This window comes from Aspergillus sclerotioniger (assembly GCF_003184525.1).
Source record: "Aspergillus sclerotioniger CBS 115572 chromosome Unknown BO94scaffold_8, whole genome shotgun sequence".
NCBI lineage: Eukaryota > Fungi > Ascomycota > Eurotiomycetes > Eurotiales > Aspergillaceae > Aspergillus > Aspergillus sclerotioniger.
The window spans coordinates 824,115-841,920 of record NW_020290998.1 but is presented as its reverse complement, the minus strand read 5'-3'; the positions used below and the strand labels follow the sequence as shown (position 1 = coordinate 841,920).

Sequence of the window (17,806 nt, the reverse complement as noted above, 5' to 3'; positions counted from 1 at the left end):
TCTGATCTACTGGTGCCTTGGAAGCACCATCAATTTACATCTACATGTTACATTATCATCTTGTACACTCTTTCAACCATACTTTCCTGTTCCTTTGACCAAAAATAGCATTCTTATGAGCATATCTTATTCAATTTGTAGTCATACATTTCGCAGTATGTAAGGGCCCACTAGGTATACCCAAGTAAATACCTAGTTAATATGCCAACTATCAGCGCGACATAACTAATCTTCCGCATGGCTCTGACACCCCTCGTCATCACTCCCCTCCCCACCACTCTCATCCCCCTTTGCCGCCTTCCCCTTCTTGGTCTTCCCAGCCCCATTCATCATCTCCATCAACGTCTTCTGTCCCTTCTTCTTCACCGGGGCCTTCGTCTTCTTTTTCTCCTCGGTGGCCAGTTTCCGCTCGTATTGTTCTTGTTGCTTCTCCCTCATTTCCCTTCCCTCTTCGGATAATTTGGCCTCCAGGGCACGGAATTCCTCGCCCTCTGGATCCATTCCGATTAGGGATTCGAGGAGGGCGATTTCATTGGCCCAGACGGAGGGGTCGGCGATAAGTTTGGCGGAAGTGGGGGTGGATGTTGGTTTCTTGGTGGGTTTCTTTTTCGGTGACGAGGATGTAGTGGTGGAGATGGAGGATTCAGGACGGTCGATGGGCGTTTCGAGGATCATAGGGAGGTTTTGGAATCGGGGTTCGTTCATGACGTTGTGGAAGGCGCGGAGGCCGAGGAAGCCCGTGCCGATGTTGGCGTGGAGGTCGCGTTTACTGCCCTGGGGCGCTTTGGAGTCGTTGAGGTGTAGGGCGCGCAGGTGTTGAAGACCGATGGTGTCGTCGAATTCTTGCATGAAGGCTTTGAATCCCGCGGGGTTGACGAGGTCGTAGCCTGCTGCGAAGCTGTGGCATGTGTCGATGCAGATGCCGATTCGGTGGTGGTATTCTTTCGGGATTTGGGCGATGATGTCTCGGAATTCGTGCAGGTAGCCGCCGATGGTGGTGCCGTGGCCGCACATGGTTTCGAGGACGGGGATCACGGTCGTGGTGGCGCGGAGGGCGTTGGTTAGGGCTGTGGCTAGGCGGGTGAGGGCGTCCGGGAGACTGCTTTGGTTGGCGCTGCCGGGGCTGGGTTGGGTTGGGGGTTAGTTTGGGGATGGATGGGTTGTGGGTGAGGGTGGGATGGACGTACTGGAAGTTGTAGAGGTTGATTCCGAGGGCTTCGCAGCGGCGGAGGTCATCGAGGAAGGCGTCGTATGCTTGCTTGGCTTTGGCTTTGTCTTCTTGGGCGAGGTTCACGAGGTAGGAGCCGTGGGGGAGAATGTGTCTTAGAGAGGTTAGGATGAGGATGGGCGGGTGGGTGGAGGTGACAGAGGGCTCACTGTGCGGCGTCATATTTGTGCTCCGTGCAGAGACTGCGGAATTGGTCACGGTGGTCGTCTTGGAGAGGAGGGTTGTCCCATTTGCGTTGGGACTTGAGGAAGAGGGCGAAGGCGTTTCCGCTGGAGGAATTAGTTGAGGTGTGGTCGAATGGAAAAGAGGGGACATACCCGATGTGCGTGCTGTTGTGAATGGCATTGAAGACGCCTGTTGAAGGACATAGTGAGTGTTTGGTCCATGGCACATGTGATCGGAGGATTGTAAACCTTTGGCGGCGCTGACATGAGCTCCCACGCACATGCGCAGACCCTGTGTGCGCACCCTCAATGGTACCATCTCGACCTCCTCTTTGATCTTCCTTTTCCGCGTCGCTTTGGCCTTGACCATCGGTTTCTCGTCCACTTCTTCCTCCTTGGCCACACCTTTGTCGACTACCTCTGCCTCGACGAAAACCTCTTCTTCCTCCTCGAGCTCCTTCTTGACGGAAACGACCTTGCCTTCACGAGGTTTTCTCGGGGTGGCTTTCGGGCTCTCTGCAGCAGATCGGGTCGGAGCTGTGCGCGTGGTGGACTTGTCGGATGGCGACTGTGTTGCGACAGGTTTGGCCCGCTTCGACCTTCGCAGAGGGGAGCTCTGTTCCTGAGTTTCGTCTGGCTTGCGCTTGTTGGCTCCCGCTTCGGGGGAGTGTGGTGGCTCGGTCGCCACAGCGGTGGAGGCAGCCTTTCGGGTACCGCGAGGAGGCATCGCAGAGTATCCGGGGCGTGTCAGTGACGATGAGGTCACCGGATCCAGTCAGAAGTGTTATTTGAGGAATGGTGGATGGCAGAAAGTTGGTGGGCCGTGAATCCAGCAGGGTCGGCCCGCGCTTGGACGCGCTCGACGCGGAGTGGGACGCTCGATTAATCGAATGGGGGTCTACCACGCGGTATTTCCACGAAACCAGATGGTTAATGCTTGGTTTTGAGTCCCTTTGCAGACTTAGATCTCCAATTTGTCTAGATGAGAATCAATTCTTCCCATAAGGGTGGGTTGGTCAGTTTTGAGCACCCGAGCGCAGCAACAGCAAATATTACCCGATATGGGCTAGGGTGCATGTGACCGGTCGCCAGGGAAACGAACAGGGATTGGCGGCTGTTTATCGATAAACTGCCCAACGTGGTCAATCTCCATCTCGATTGGAGCCCGAACCTCGTCTTTTCCTCCATCTCGCCAGCCCACCATCGCCATCATCGCCAACTTCGCACCGCCATCGCATCGGATTCGCCAAATTGAAGACACGCCACTCCCGCCTAATCTATTCTGACACATTTGTCCATCAACATCTCTCGCCGCCATGGCGGCCCCCGGAGACCTCATCAACTTCGACATCATCGAAGGCCAGAAGGAGAACATTCAGTCATTACCAGGAGGACGGTCGGCAAGAGAACTGGCTCGGATCTTCTCGCCCCGCGATTCCACAGACATTCTGGCTACACCATCACCAAATGATACCCGGACGGTCAACGATGCCATCAGACAGGAATACGAGGCGGAGTTGCAAGCCATAGGGGAGTCCGACGACCCCCTTGACATCTACGACCGATACGTCAAATGGACCCTCAATGCCTATCCATCGGCCCAGGCGACCTCTGAATCCGGCCTTCTGCCACTCTTGGAACGCGCCGTGAAATCCTTCCTCACTTCCCCTCACTATAAGAACGACCCTCGTTATCTCCGCCTATGGCTTCACTACATTCGACTCTTCTCAGACTCGCCTCGAGAGACATTCGCATTTCTGGCACGTCACGATGTCGGAGAAGGACTTGCCCTGTTCTACGAAGAATTTGCTGGATGGCTGGAAAGCGCCGGAAGGTGGACTCAGGCCGACGAAGTGTACCGCCTTGGCATCGACAAGGAAGCGCGCCCCGCAGAACGCCTCGTCCGCAAGTACAGCGAGTTCCAACACCGCTACGAAAACCACACACAGGACAATGGGCCCTCTTCACCGGCATTGCCCGCTGTCCGGCCGGCTTTGGCTGCCAAGGTCGACCCATTCGCATCGGCTTCACCTCCGGCCACCGAGGCTCAGCGCCCAGCCCCTGCTAGAGGGGCTGCCCCGAAGACGAAATCCGGCAAACCAAAGATGGCCATCTTTTCCGATGCCGATTCGCCCAGCCAGCCAGCTGTGAGTGGCCCGGCACAAGGGTGGGACAACATTGGGTCGTTGCACGAACGACGGAAGGAAAACAAGGTCGAGGCGAAGCCATGGGCGGGAGAGACATTGAAGGCCGGCAAGAAGCCAGCCCCCGCCCAGAAGATGGCGATTTTCAGGGATGAGGTAAGTCCAGTGGTTTATTTACCTACTCTATCTGATTTCCGCATATTTACGATCACAGGACTAATTGGTGGCATGAACCGCATTGGTTTACGATTAATGTATTCAGTCAAATTCAAGTTCACAAGCCAAAGAAGCATTGCAAAACAAACATGTTCCAGAGCATCGCGTAAGGGAAGCGATTAACCCCCGTACTGGGAGACGCGAGCGCGTCTTTGTCAATCTCGAAGCAGTATACCCCGACTACAAGAACCCGAACCATGAAGTCAGCTTCGAGGAACTCCGGGCCATGAGTCGTGGCTGGATGGACAAGAACTGGCGGGCTCAGAAAGAGCCCCTCAAACAGATATCGGGGAATGCTACTTCGGCAGATCTCCCCTCTGACAACCCTCTTGAGCAGGGTCTAGAGAACGAGCTGCCAGAACAATTCAAGCAGAAGTTGACCGTCAGAGATGCAGACACTCACGACCAGGGGCAGGCCCAGGTGGCCCAGGAAAGCAAAGCCAATAAGGCGCGGAAATTGAAGCTTCGTGAAGTGAAGGGAGAAACCCAGACCAGTAAGCGCAGCGCCTCGACTCGCAATGCAGTTCCTGTCTTCTCACTTGACACTTGTGTGTACTAACCCATTTTAAGTCAAAATGAAGTTTGACTCTCCGACTGGTGGCAAGATCCGACGCAAAAGCACCGCGGAGCCAACCATGACTATCCATACTCGCGCTGCGACCGATGAGATCTACAGTATTTTCAACCAGCCCCTGAAGGCGGAGACTGAGAATGTAGCGGAAAGCAGTGACTTCGAGGACGATGATTATACAAGCGCTGGGGAGAGCACAGGCACTGGTCGCCATTCGGCTGCGTCAAGCGATTTCGGTGATGATGATACGACTTTCCATAAGTCATTTGTCGAGGGCGATGAGGACGGCTTTGGGGACAATACGCGCGCCGAAAGTGTCGTTGATGGTGAATGGACGCAGTTCTCCGCCTGCGATGTCCCTGCTCATTCACCAGACATGCCCGGGGACTCCACCTACCATGACCGAGAGGATAACACAGGGCAATTTCTAGACGATGCGGATGAGACAGAGAGGCAGAGGTTTGTCCCAGAAATGCCCGAAGACTATAACCCACCTTACGGTCCTTATCGAGACCCTGCGGTTGTCGCACAGAACCGCCTTCCTTTCATGACCCCGATCGTGGAGCAGACTGAATATTCGCTCTCCATGACTGCAGCCAGGAACAGCTTATACAATGCGAAAACCCCCTCCAAGCCTCAGATGGGCAATCTCCTGTTGTCCAGCCCCTTCATTCCCGCCACTCCTCGCAACTTTCCTGATATCCCTGAAGATGTTGCTCTGAGCCCTACAATGGAAAAGGTCCGCACCGGTTTCAAGTTGAGCCCCCTGAAAGACAGCAGTCGACGAGATGTAGTCATCAAGGATGCACAATGCAATCCCACCGACAGGGAGATTCGTGACACAATTCTCCAGTCCTTACAACCACCCCTGGCATGTTATCCCGGCTACCACGGTCATTCTGAGATGGACACCCACTACAGCAGCGAAGTCCAGAGATTCCTAAAGACTAGCCCGAAACGTTCGAGAAGCGGTGATGAAGCGTCTTTTGATGTGCCCATTCTTGAACTCCCAGGCGCCGAAAGAAGCTACATCATTCGGCGCGAGCTTGGCGCCGGTGCTTATGCCCCGGTCTACTTTGTAGAGAGTATCGACAATATACCTTCCGATTCGGACGCCGAATCCATGGACGGCAACAGCAGAGATTCCCACAATCGTAAAATGACTCAATACGACACTCCCCGCTACGGATTTGAAGCGATCAAACTGGAGGTAGGACCGCCTAATGCGTGGGAGTTCTACATGATTCGCACCGCCAACGACCGATTAAGCCGCCACCCCGAATTCTCGCGGGCTGCCGAAAGCCTCATCCGTGCACATGAACTTCACGTCTACAAAGGGGAGAACATCCTCGTTGAAGACTACCGTGGACAAGGCACATTGCTCGATCTCGTCAACCTCATCCGCAACGAGCCCATTTCGGCCGGCACCAACGGTGAAGGTGGGATGGATGAGGTTTTGGCCATGTTCTTCACGGTGGAGCTATTCCGGACTATTGAAGCTCTGCACACGTGTGGCGTCCTACACGGCGACATCAAGGCCGATAACTGTCTAGTCCGCTTCGACGACAAGCCCGCAAGTCCTCCATCCTTGATTGATCTAGGGGACGAAGCCACCGCAGACCCACGCGAAGTTCACTACTCCCCCCGGGGGCTATACGGCTGGCGTAGCAAGGGTCTATCCCTTATCGACTTCGGCCGCAGCATCGATATGGAAGCCTTCCAACCATCCGTGCAGTTCATTGCCGACTGGAAAATCGGCAAACATGAGTGCAACGAAATCCGCGAGAAGCGGCCCTGGACGCACCAGATCGATCTCTACGGGCTAGCGGGTACCGTGCACGTGATGCTCTTTGGCAAGTACATCGAGTCGGTTCCCAGTGGCCCTTCAACATACCGAATCCGGGAGTCTTTCAAACGGTACTGGGAGCGTGATATCTGGACCGATGTCTTTGACCTCCTGCTCAACCCAGGCGAAGAGCGATGGGCCCAGATGGAACGGGAAGGCAATAACCCCGCGGCCATGGCCAGCGATAACCCGACTATTCTCCCCGTAACAAACTCGATGCGCTATGTTCGCGAGAGAATGGAAGAATGGCTCTTCCTGAATGCCGAGAAGAAGGGTCTTGGTCTGCAGATCCGGAAGCTGGAGGCCATCTTTGCCGAGAGGAAGAAACGTCTGGAGAAGTGCTAGCCCTTCCAAAGCCTACTTCCTCTATCTGATCTTCCTTGCTCGATTGCCTTACCATCTCTGTCCTTTGCCTTTGCTGTTCCTGCGATGCATGATTAACTCGTATACCCCCTTTGCCTTGTCACAGCGTTGGCGTTTTGGTTGATCACCATCTTATCTTCTCTTCTCTTTCCGTTGTAACTATCTTGGCCGTTGCCCATGGATACATAATCTGCTTAGTACTAGTGTCTGAAATTTAGGTTGTTCTATACATATAAGTTACTGATACAGTTTTAACCCAGCATGTGTAAGTTATGAAACTTACGATACTTCCCATCTAGCCAATTGAGTGAATTCTACTAACCTAGTAAAATACTAGCTAGCGTACAATTAATTCTCGAATGCAGAAAAAGGAAAGAGAACTATGGATTCATAATTTCCAAAAATTCAACATTCAACATTCAAGATTGACTGACTTGCTTCGTAAACATTCCTCATCATATCATCTGTCGTACTACTTATACGTTTAGAGATCATGTATTCGTTATCAAAAACAGCAACAGATTGATCAATCAAATATGCCAAACAAAACTACAATGTTCAAAAGACATCTTGCAATGAAGAAGCGGAAATGTATTGTGGGAAATAGAGATAGTAAGAAATTTAATGAGAGAGAGAGATAGTTGACTGTAAATCGACATGCTTGAATGGAGCAAGACATGGTAAAACAGACAAAACAGATCATAAACAAATTCGAAACAGTCAGTTGAAGCAATGCTGGAACTGCAACTGAAACTGAAAACTGAACGCTGCAAAGACAATGAACGCTTCCATAAGACGTCGTCACTGAGCAGCAGCCATGCTGTGAGGCTCATTCATCTATCAGTCATTCATTCAATACCGGCGTCTCTCCATTCTAATCATCACTCATGCCAATGGGGCATGCGGAAGGTTCATCAAGATCAAAAACAGATCGCATGGTGATATCGAGTATTCAAATTCGATGGGTAGGACAGATAAGAGGAAAAATAGAGAGGAAAAGAGATTGAAGGATAGTGGGATTGCCAGGGCGTGTTGGTTATGTAGTTTTTCTTGTGTTAGCAGTGGCAATGTTGAAATTCTGTCGATGTTGTAGTTCAGAGAGTGAATCCGGTTCGGTATGTCCAGAGCATAAGAGAGTAAGGAAAATAAGAGAGTGTCATTGACCATCATCAACAATGGATGCGGAACCCTTCCGTGGCCGGGGTCGTACTAACGTGACCGGGTCCGCCAAGGCGATATGCAATGCTGGTTTGGTCAAAAATAGGGGAGAACAAGAACACTGCGCAAAAAACAACGATCAAGTTCAGTTGGTGTGGAGTGGCGGTTGTAGGTTTGGCTCGTACGGGGAATACGGCTGAACCGCTGAAAAGCAACGTATGCATCTTGGAAGTCCAAAACAACTTCGAGTATAATTTTTTTTTTTCTTTTGGTTCTTTTTCTTTGTAACCCTTCTCAATCGTATCATGCAACGCTGTTCAAACGAATAGAGAAAGGGCGGGGTAAAGTCGTCAAGTCATAAATGCCATTTCTGTCATCATTTCCTTTAATCAAATGCGATCAATCTCACGGTAAATCGTCCAGGTCATTAATATAGTAGATGGATGTGGCGTTGGCACATGGTGAAACTCAGATTCCAACAATGGGGCACAGTAAACCTATTGTCTTGAGTGCGGCGTATTAAGGATTGGAGTGCGACTGCATTCAACATCTTTCCCGGTTGGATCGTATAGGGGCACGCCAGTCATTCCTTGATTCTGAGGCTGACTGTTCGAACTTGTCGAGTCCAGTGGGGGAAGTAGTCCGCTGGCAAATGGATCTGAGAAAGACGGAGCATGCCTAATGCGCCTAGGTGAAGGCTGGGGTCGTTTGGTTACTTCCAGCTTGAAAGGCGAGCCCAAACGCTTGATATTTTCGCCACCGAGATTCAGCAATGCGTTAGCTACGGGTTTCTCCACTATAATGTCTTCATTCCGAGACGACGATGATGGCGGTGAGAACAACTGGTCGAGGCCCTGGTGATTGACTGCACTCGTTGTGGCGCCACGGTTGCGAATCCGTATGCGATGCTGGCCAACATGATTGAGCTTTCCATGCCGGAGAAGATCTTCTAACTGTTCATCCGTGTCCTGTTCGGCTGGAAATTCACTCGTGGGGCCAGCATAGGGTGCCAGGTGGGGGAAGGTCTCCATGCGAGGCGGAGAACGAAGCCGGGAGCCCGTCACATGGATGGTTTCCCGCCTATTTCTGGGTGTATGACGATGGAGGCGCTTTTTCGAGCCACTGGGACCCCACGAGTTGTACGTAAAGGGTGATCCTAGTCGTGGCACTGGCTCCTGCTTGCCGGCACTGGCAACAGCGTGTATCGTGGGCGGCGCAGCCATGGTTTCATATCCCTCACTAAGGACAGGGTTGTTGAACCACTCGTTACTGACCTCCTGTGGTGACGGGCCCTCCGTTGCTAATTTAGCCAAAGGCCCGGGAACATAGCTGGACACTAGCGACACGCCCAGATCGCGCGTCGCATACGCAGTGGAGCTGTTGATAGGAGCCTCGGGTCGGGCAGGTTCTCCGGTCGGGTTCGAGAACACGTCCAGGAACGGTGTCGGGCTCTTGGACTGCATCATCCGCTGGTAGTGAGGAGCGATTGAGAACTTTTTTCTACAGAGAAATTTTAACCTGCGCCGAGTGGATGCTTCTGACTTGGGCCAGGTTTGCCTCGCTAAATCGGACCTGGGGGTGGGCGTGGAGTGGTTGCTTGGGCGCTGATGCGACGAGAGCGCCATGGGAAACTGCCCGTCAGGTCTAAAGCGCCTTCTCTCCCAACTCCGCTTCGCCTCTCGGGCGACGCGATGAGCGACACCAAGAGGCGGAATGCTGCCCGGAGTCATTTTAAAGGGGGTAATGGTCGGGTCTTGTAGGTAGACCTGGTAGGTGTTCCACAGATGGTTGTCCATAGGCAGGGTCCATCGCTCTTTGAAAGGGCGTGATCGTGCCTTATTCTTGCGCGTGTGAGACAGGGTGGGTGTTTCTGGTGTTTGCTTTGATGGAAGCTCCAGGTGGAAGAAAGGGTCGTATGACTCTTCCTCCATGCTTGTACAGCTTCCGCCCGCTGAGCGCCGCGAGCTAAACGTTTCGATTGATGAGACCGACGAATCCGATGCTTGCGAGCAGGCGGAACTCGGACGTTGTATGCTCTCCCCCAGGGCTTGGGAATCGTGCAAATACCATGATCCCGAGTTTGTCTCCTCGACCGGATCGGGACGAATCTGAGCCGGGGGCGTTTTCATGGCCAGACGGTCCCGGGGAGGCGCTAGGAACCGGTCATCGCGAGAGGGAACTGTTGGATACGAGGATCCGGTAAAAGCGTCATTAAACGGGAATTCAATCGAGGGCAAAGGGACATCGGATTGGTTAGAGGTGGACGTGCTGAGGTCATATTGGGCCTCAGCAAAGACGTCGGTCCCCGAGCGGACGCGGGACCTGCGCAAACGGCAACTGGAATGACGAGGGGGGGGTGGTGGCACACCCAGGTGAGTCGAGGCGCGCTCTGGCGTCCTAGGCTCACCCAAGCCCGTCGAAGAAAAGGTGAAGTTCTTCGGCAGGGTGCGCGAAAGGCCGTTCTGTCGACCAGCCATAGTGTGTACCTTCCCGTATCTTCCAAAGATGACTAGCGATCGGCTGGATCGTGAGGACGATAATCCAAGGGTTGGTGTGATTTCTCGAAAGTCGGAACAAGTTTCCCTATATCAGTCTCATGTCGCGAACCTCGTGCGTGATCGAAAATAGGTGGCAGACGTTCGAAGTAAAGCGCGGACTTGGATAGTAGCCTAGGTCGCACTCTTCCGATGGAATCCAATGAAACGCGCACACGCTATCCCACAGTATACAACCAAATTCAGATATCGAGGCAGAAAGCAGAGTCCAGGAGCAAGAGGGTAAAGAAATCAATTTCAGTCAATGGTGCAACGTCTCCAATCGATCTCCGAAAGGTCGATAAGGCGCGCTTAGGGTTTGGGGAAGTCGTGATTCGTAACAGGTGCAGGGGGGAATAGAAAAAGGAAAAGGAAATCAAACACGTCAGGGTGTGAGTGGTGGGAAGGGCGAAAGCGATCGAATCCGTGTGTTATTCGATGTGAAGCGCGATGGGGAATTGCAAGAGTGCGCTTGGGATTGGGAAAGATCACATCGAAAGGTACCCGCGCTCCATTGCCGGAAGGTCAGAGTAGAACTATAGGGGACGGGGACCGGACATTGGCACACGAACACGCCCGACCAACACAAACAAATAAAAATAAAAAGAGTAAGGAAATGGGAAGGGATGGCTGAGACAGAGCGACAGGCTCGATCGGAGAAAAAAGGAGAAGCGACAACGTGGTTGTCGAGAAAGAAAGGGAGTAAGTAGGTAGTGGAAGTAGAGTGATAGGAACGGAGTCAAAGGATGGAACGGAAGAAGAGAGGATGAGACAGCCGAGGGGGAAGCGGTAGGCGCCCCGACCAGCAGCAGTACAGCAGAGCACTGGCCGACGGGGGGAGGGCGGCCTCAGGGACGGACGGACTGGACACACTCTGTGTCTGTCTCTCACTCAGTACTTACCGTACGGAGTAGATACCTACTTAGTCACTCACTGGCGGCTCCACTTTGCATGGCTCCCGGAGATCACCACGTCAGGGCATCAGGGCACCAAGTGGCCTCGCCGCTGTGCTGTTCTTTGCTCAATGCTCTGGCGATGCCGCTAATCGGGCTCTCCATCCAGATCCATGCCAATGCCATCATGACAGCCTCCCTCGACATCCTTTCTCAAATGCCAAATGCCACGGGCGCATTGTCGTCATGTACCCAAGGAATTGACTTGAACATTGCACAGGAGGCAAATCGAGAGGGTTCCAGAAAAGGGAAAAAAAAAAAGAAAAGAGAAGAACAGACGAGCCGGTGGGCCCTTGGGTCGCGACTGCTCAGGAATGCGGAGAAAATCGAGATGCTGCGTTTCCTCGTGAGCCACTCACCTGCTTCCCTTTTTCCATTTTTCCAATTTTCCCTTTTCTATTCTTTATTTTCTCGATTTTTCTTATCCTTTCCCCCTTTTTCCTCGTACTGCTCTTTAGCCAATGTTGGTCCATCCGGAAAGAGACTAGATACTTGGGACCATCCAGAACTAAACCTTCAGCAATCAGCATGCTCCGTACGGCGCACACAGTCACAGTCTCCAATTCCTGGAGGCTGGAGGGGACTCCCTCCAACCGCCTCACCGCGTTGCCCAACGATCCCTCGGGACGGGCAGAGGATTCACGCATGCAGCTCTCGACAAATCGCAGCCCGCCGGATGGAGTCTTCCATCGGCCCCGACCAAGTCGGCCTACCCAGCGGCCAGCCAGAAGATTTATCTTGGGCCCTAAATCATCAGCCCGCTGCAGGAGCAGCGATCCAGAATCGCATAGCTTAGCCTTTAGTTACTATACCTACCTACTTGCAAGTTGCAACGTTGTTCGGTTCTCCTCAACTGCAAGGGTACCAGGCCGGTGCCCTGTGGTCACTGGTCAGTGGTGATAGTAGTAGTAGTTCCCTCGACCGTCTCCAATGATTGCTTTGCATTGCCCTGGGATTGATCACAATCCTCGTGCACCCGGCAGACCTATCTGATCCTTCATCTATGTGGCCCCATGGATCTACACGCAACGTTCTCTAGCGAGCAGGACCGAAATAGGCCATGGGTGACCATGTGATCGAACAACCCGGTGGCTGGGGGGCGAGCAGACGAAAATTATTTTCCCGTTTAATCATGTTGGCGAACCAGGAATTTGGGGGCGTCCATCGGTGCTTCAGCAAGGTGGTCTTGAGGGCGATGCACCGTACATCAATCATGGTCGCGGTCATGAACTCCAGTCACCTGCAGAAGCGTTCTCCACCGCCTGGCGAAATGAACCCCGACGCACTGGGCGTGCATTAGCACCACTGCCCGCCAGCCAGTCACATCCCGGTCACCAGGCATGGAATTGAAGCCACAACTTAACCGCCTCGCGGGCGGCCCGAGAATGATCAAGCAGGATAAAACGTTTCTACAACCTCATCCACAGTTCCTTCTGCTGTTATATAGGTTCCTTTCCTTACTATCACCCATCATTTGTGTTCCCTTTCATGAAAGAACTCCCCGCGGACAAAGGATGTGGGCTTTCTTCTATGAAGGCCAGGAAGTGTCGGACTCGCTTATCGCCTTTGCCCCAGACGCGTTAGGGCGGGGTAGTCGCGACTTAACGCGTCTGGCACGCGGACCCGCGCGTGTGGTAAGTGACTGTATTACACCCGTTTCCCGCCAGTCAGCGCTAGGCTTCGGGGTACGGGCGTACTAGCGCACTGCCTGGGGCTTCCATTTGTTCCTGGCTAAATCGACTAGATCCACGACGGTTTAGTATGGCCGTGCTATCCCACTCCATCGACCTTGAAATAGTAATTCCGATGGCTGGGGATGGAGCATGCAGGAACAAGATACGGAGTACGGATGAAGACTTTTATAGCACACAATCCACTGAAGTTATATTTAGAAGGGAACGATGGACTAACTGCCATCTATGGAGTAGCGGGTGGATGGCGGAGTGACTTGATATCGCGATTTAGTGCTGTAGCCTGTGGGACATAACATATGATTAAATCGAGGGCATCAAATTCAGAGCAGGGATATCCGACATTGCCGGTAGGACAGTAATCTCCAGATCCGTTTGTCTAAGTACATGATTTTGCCCGATGGAGTATAATGCTCTAAACTCAACAAAAATCCAACCACCCCACACCACAATCAAAACAAACCATCCAAAAAATCATCACCAATCAAGTTCTGTCATTAAAATTAAACCACTTTAACCTACAAATCACAAATTCATACCTGGCTACCTATACACGCACATCCCACGGAGTACCTACCCTCCCTCCTCACAAAGTACAGGTACATACATACCCACCCACTCCCCAAAAAGAAACATACAAAAAAACAAAAACCACCCCCATTCTATGTACTAGTCCACACATACAGTAGTCCCTCCCACATGCGATGCTTGCTTATCCATACGTGCTTGCTTGCTTGTACATCATTCTTCAGAGCAAGCAGGTAACCGAAGCAAGCAAGCAAGCCGTACAATCCAGAAAGCTTGGCCTGACATGGACGGTATATAACTTGGACTGATGGATGGATGGACCGGAACCGACTCCGCAAGTCCGTACCTTACCTTACCTAGCGGCATCCGCACACACACGCGCCAGTGGTTAAGCTTGATTTTGAGCCGTGGTTCAATTGATTTCTTAAAGGAAGCCATTATAGTCACACCCTGTAGTCTTAGAGTCACACCCTTTTGGTCGCTACAATAAGATTAGTGCCATCACATGACTCATCTAACTGAAAATAGAATAGAATATCATGTGATCTACAAAACAATAATTTTTTAATCTCTTGCTACGCGTTCTACTGCCCGTCGTGGCTATCCCGTGATCCAATCCCTGCAATCATGAAATTGCTTCTTTATATTCAGGAAGTGGCTGCTGTACAGAGCAAATAAAGGTCTAAAGACACCAAGAATGGGTTTTTATCGGGCTTCAAGATGAATAATAAGATAGTTGACTAGGACATTTGTCACGCAAGGAAGACAGGAAGATCTTACCTTTCAAAGCGGCTCCGGGAGGCAGAATTTGTTATTAGGATTAGTCAGGCAGGTAGGAGACAGAAGGTAGAGTGGTCAGGTGACAGGAGGCAGTGTGGTCAGGTAACATGGGATAGAGTGGTCAGGTGAAGCAGCAGGCCTTGTAGACTGTAGAGAGGCCTGAATCATTAAAAAATACAGTAAAAAATTAAAACAGGTGTTGCTTTTATCCCTCTTTTCGGCGAAGTGGATCAGGTAATGGCGCTAAGCCTATTTGAGAGACCAAAAGAGTGTGACTCTAAGATTACAGGGTGTGACTATAATGTGAGCCTTCTTAAATCCCATATGGAGAAGGCCATCCACCCCCTGGCTTCTTAGGTATTCGGGCTTACAGCGTGCGAGTAATGCTTAGGTGAATTGTGTCGTATTCTCCTTTCATTTCAGTATGTGTATGTTTAACATGCGAGGTTTGGAGCTATAGTTTCCAGGTATAATAGCGCAGCGTATTGGATTTCAGTCTGCAGGCGGCGTTCGAAAATGAAGATGGACTCGTCCAGCAGAGTCAATCGAGGTGTTGAGGATGAGAGAACTTCGTCTTAGCGCTTCTGCCAATGAGAAAAGCGGAATAGTAGGCTACTGAGGGATCAAGAGCAAGTATAAAGTGGGCGATCGAGCTCGCAGAGGTTGTATTTTAACTTAATTCGCATGCAACTCTCTTCTCTAGTTTTCATCTCCTTTATTTTAATTCCCGTAATATGCTTCCCACATTTCATATCAACAACTGCAAGCCGTGGGCACTTCACAGGAAGCCATTCCCACTGTATAAATCACCCAAACCATGCTCTCCAAAAACCCAGAATCTCACTCGCCCCATCTATTTTGAGCGTCTTGGTCGGTTTTTACAATGCGAGGTGATTAAATATCTAATTAACGGAGTAGTTAGATCCTGGCCCAGTAAGTGAACAGGAGATGACGAGGAAGCGGAATCTACTAAAGGATGCTCGTTGCTTCCCAAGACACGTTAGGAACATAAAATCCCAAAGTTCCTTGTGTCTCTTTTTGCCTTTTACAAAGAGTAGTAAGTACGCAGACAAATTCCTTGACCGGACCTAAAGATGCAGTGATTGAGGATACATATCTGGGGTGACCTTACTTATCTTACTTAGTACCTTGTACTATACTTATCATATGTGTAGTACTACTTGTCGGCGGGTGATCGGTTATAAAACTGCGTATTTCACTACTAATTATCGGATTCTCTATTTATGTCTGGGGGTTGTTCATGTGTATGTATGTATATTAGTAGTCACAGTTAAATCGTTAGGTGAAATCATTTACGATAGATGACTGGTTGGGTTACGGTATTACCATCCATGATCTACCCCTTGCTTAAAGCCGGTTTTGGTTTTGGTTTTGTGACCTCACGCGGACTGGGATTACGATATCTAGATAGATAGATAGGGTATGGCCATGCATGACTGGTCTGCATGCATGCATGCATGCATGTGTGCGTAACGCCGTTGGGTACCATAGGTGGGTGGGTAGCTAGGGAGGGATGGAGGGACAACTCAGCTTGATCCATGATCTGTTGTGTTGTGTTGTGTTGTGTTGTGTTGTGTCTTAGGTTTGGGTATGGGGTTCTGATTGGCTGATGACTGTTTATGTATGTAGGTATGTACTGGACGTGATAGGATCTATGCTACACAGTATACACGGTTGGGATATTCTGTTGAGAATTCTACTCAATTCATACCAGTTCCACCTCCGACTGTCGCGACTTGAACAGGAATTTCACGGTCGGATCGCAGATCGTCTCAGTCCCGTGCATAAAGTTGGTCGGTCGCGTTGTGCGCTCGTCGGCAAACTTCCAGTCGTATCGCATCAGGATGTGGATGAGGAGGATTTTCACCTCGTTCGCGGCGAAGAACCGTCCCGGGCATGCATGCATGCCGTGTCCAAAGCCGAAATGCTCCGGGCTGGTCGTTACAAATTGGTAGCGGTGCTCGTTGCCTGGTTCCTGTCGCTTTCTGTAGAATCGGAAGCCGTCATATTTCTTTGCGCCCGGGTAGACTGATTCGTCCTCGAGGTTGTGTGCGGAGACGACGACGCTGGCGCCCTTGGGAATTCGGGTGCCATCGGAAAGGATGATTTCCGCCATGGCAAGGCGGTTCAGTAAGGCTGCGAGTAGGTTAGAAGTTGGTTACTGTAAAGTGAGGGGTAGGATGATGTCTACCGATGCCAGCTGGGTGCATTCGCTGGGTCTCCTTCAGCACACTGTCCATCAACTTCAACTTGGTAAGACTGGTCTTCTTCAGGCCTCCGTCTTCGGTGACGACGGCTTTGATTTCGTCTCTCAGCGGTTGAATGTACTCCGGGTGGGCTGTCAAGTCGTACATGACGTTCGTGAGGAGATGCGATGTAGTGTGAATCGCAGCCAGGGAAAGGCCAACCTGGGCGCGAACGACATCCACCGGCCGCCCGGCCGCAACCTCTTCGAACCAGTCCAATGTGTCTGCGTGTGTCCTTGGGGGTTCCTCCTCGGGAAGCTTGCCTTCTCGGATGAGTTTTCTTTTTTCAATCTCGGCATTAATGATAGCGGAGGCGATTCTGATGTCTTTCCGGGCCTTGCGAGTGGTCGGCAGGACCCAGTGGACTAGAGGATGAAGAACGGATGGCCAAAGCCTGAGGTCGCGAGCAGCAAAAAAGGCGTCAATGGTGTAGTTGACGGAGACGTCCAGCCACTGCTTGTTGCGACAGATTTTCTCGCCCAGAAACACCAGGGAAGACAGCCGAGCCACGACATTAGGAATCTCCTGCGCAAAGGAAAAAGAAACCCACTCTGAACACCTGTTAGATGAGTACTAGCATCACGAATGCAGTCACATACCCTTAGACTCTGGCAGCTTTTCATCCAGAACCGCAGCAGTCTCCCTCGATAGCGGAGTGGTTAATTGGCCTAGAACAAAGTCAGTACTGCGAACAGCTCTTTTGCATGACACTTACCGAGCCCTTGAGTAATCTTCTTATTTATCACTTCCAGAAAGATGCCCTCGTTGTCTAACCCATCAAAGGGTTCAAAGCCCGGGATCTTGGATCCGAAAAAGCTCTAGCCGTGCGTTAGACATCCATGTGGAAGTAACAACGGCAGTAGCCTACCTTTCGATTGGCCTCATTAAAGTCAAGAAATGGATGGTTTTTGACCTCATCCACAAGGGTAGGATGAAGGACAATGGTCGGCCTACTAGAGAAAACCACCTGAAACACTTTTCTGCTCTGGATGTGGCTGTCAGCTCTACCGAATCTGATAGAAGTAATATCCAATCCTACCTGGCTAAACCCCTCTGCAAAGATATCTTTTGCAGATGTGACAAACCGCTGTTTGGCCTTTGTGTTCGTGACTTCCCATCTGCTTTTCCCAATAAGGGGAATATTCTTGTATGGAAAACTATCCGCTAGTTCATGATAGAAGGTTGACGCAAAGATAAAAAGCAGTGCCACTGCGACACCTTGCAACAGGTGGTGGCTTTCCAGGACGTCAAGCAATATAGCCATGGCTGGGGTGAGTAGCTAGGTGGTGAGAGTCAGGAGGGATGGCCAACAAAGCCATTCTTGGAACCCAGAGCTATATATTTCAAAGAGGACAGGATTGCC

At 51.3% G+C, this 17,806-nt stretch overlaps 4 protein-coding genes across 4 annotated transcripts; 1 reads left to right on the top strand and 3 right to left on the bottom strand.

The window, feature by feature from the left end:
- Positions 1–225: 225 nt before the first annotated feature.
- BO94DRAFT_512980 (DNA-(apurinic or apyrimidinic site) lyase APN1) lies at positions 226–2,119 on the bottom strand (the record flags this gene model as incomplete). The annotated part of the gene is made up of 5 exons (XM_025609827.1): positions 226–1,123; positions 1,188–1,322; positions 1,378–1,497; positions 1,546–1,582; positions 1,642–2,119. The coding sequence occupies 5 exons, from the start codon at positions 2,117–2,119 to the stop codon at positions 226–228; spliced, it is 1,668 nt and encodes a 555-aa protein (XP_025469616.1).
- Positions 2,120–2,563: 444 nt separating this feature from the next.
- On the top strand, positions 2,564–6,789 carry BO94DRAFT_533324 (putative checkpoint protein kinase (SldA)). Its single transcript, XM_025611306.1, has 3 exons — positions 2,564–3,692; positions 3,799–4,246; positions 4,323–6,789. The coding sequence occupies exons 1-3, from the start codon at positions 2,709–2,711 to the stop codon at positions 6,512–6,514; spliced, it is 3,624 nt and encodes a 1,207-aa protein (XP_025469615.1). The 5' UTR covers positions 2,564–2,708; the 3' UTR covers positions 6,515–6,789.
- A 1,398-nt stretch (positions 6,790–8,187) lies between these two features.
- Positions 8,188–10,167, bottom strand: BO94DRAFT_583804 (uncharacterized protein; the record flags this gene model as incomplete). The annotated part of the gene is made up of 1 exon (XM_025615585.1): positions 8,188–10,167. One exon carries the CDS (start codon positions 10,165–10,167, stop codon positions 8,188–8,190), a length of 1,980 nt encoding a protein of 659 aa, XP_025469614.1.
- A 5,735-nt stretch (positions 10,168–15,902) lies between these two features.
- Positions 15,903–17,707, bottom strand: BO94DRAFT_583803 (cytochrome P450; the record flags this gene model as incomplete). The annotated part of the gene is made up of 6 exons (XM_025615584.1): positions 15,903–16,333; positions 16,389–16,994; positions 17,043–17,111; positions 17,159–17,261; positions 17,312–17,428; positions 17,483–17,707. The coding sequence occupies 6 exons, from the start codon at positions 17,705–17,707 to the stop codon at positions 15,903–15,905; spliced, it is 1,551 nt and encodes a 516-aa protein (XP_025469613.1).
- Positions 17,708–17,806: the final 99 nt, after the last annotated feature.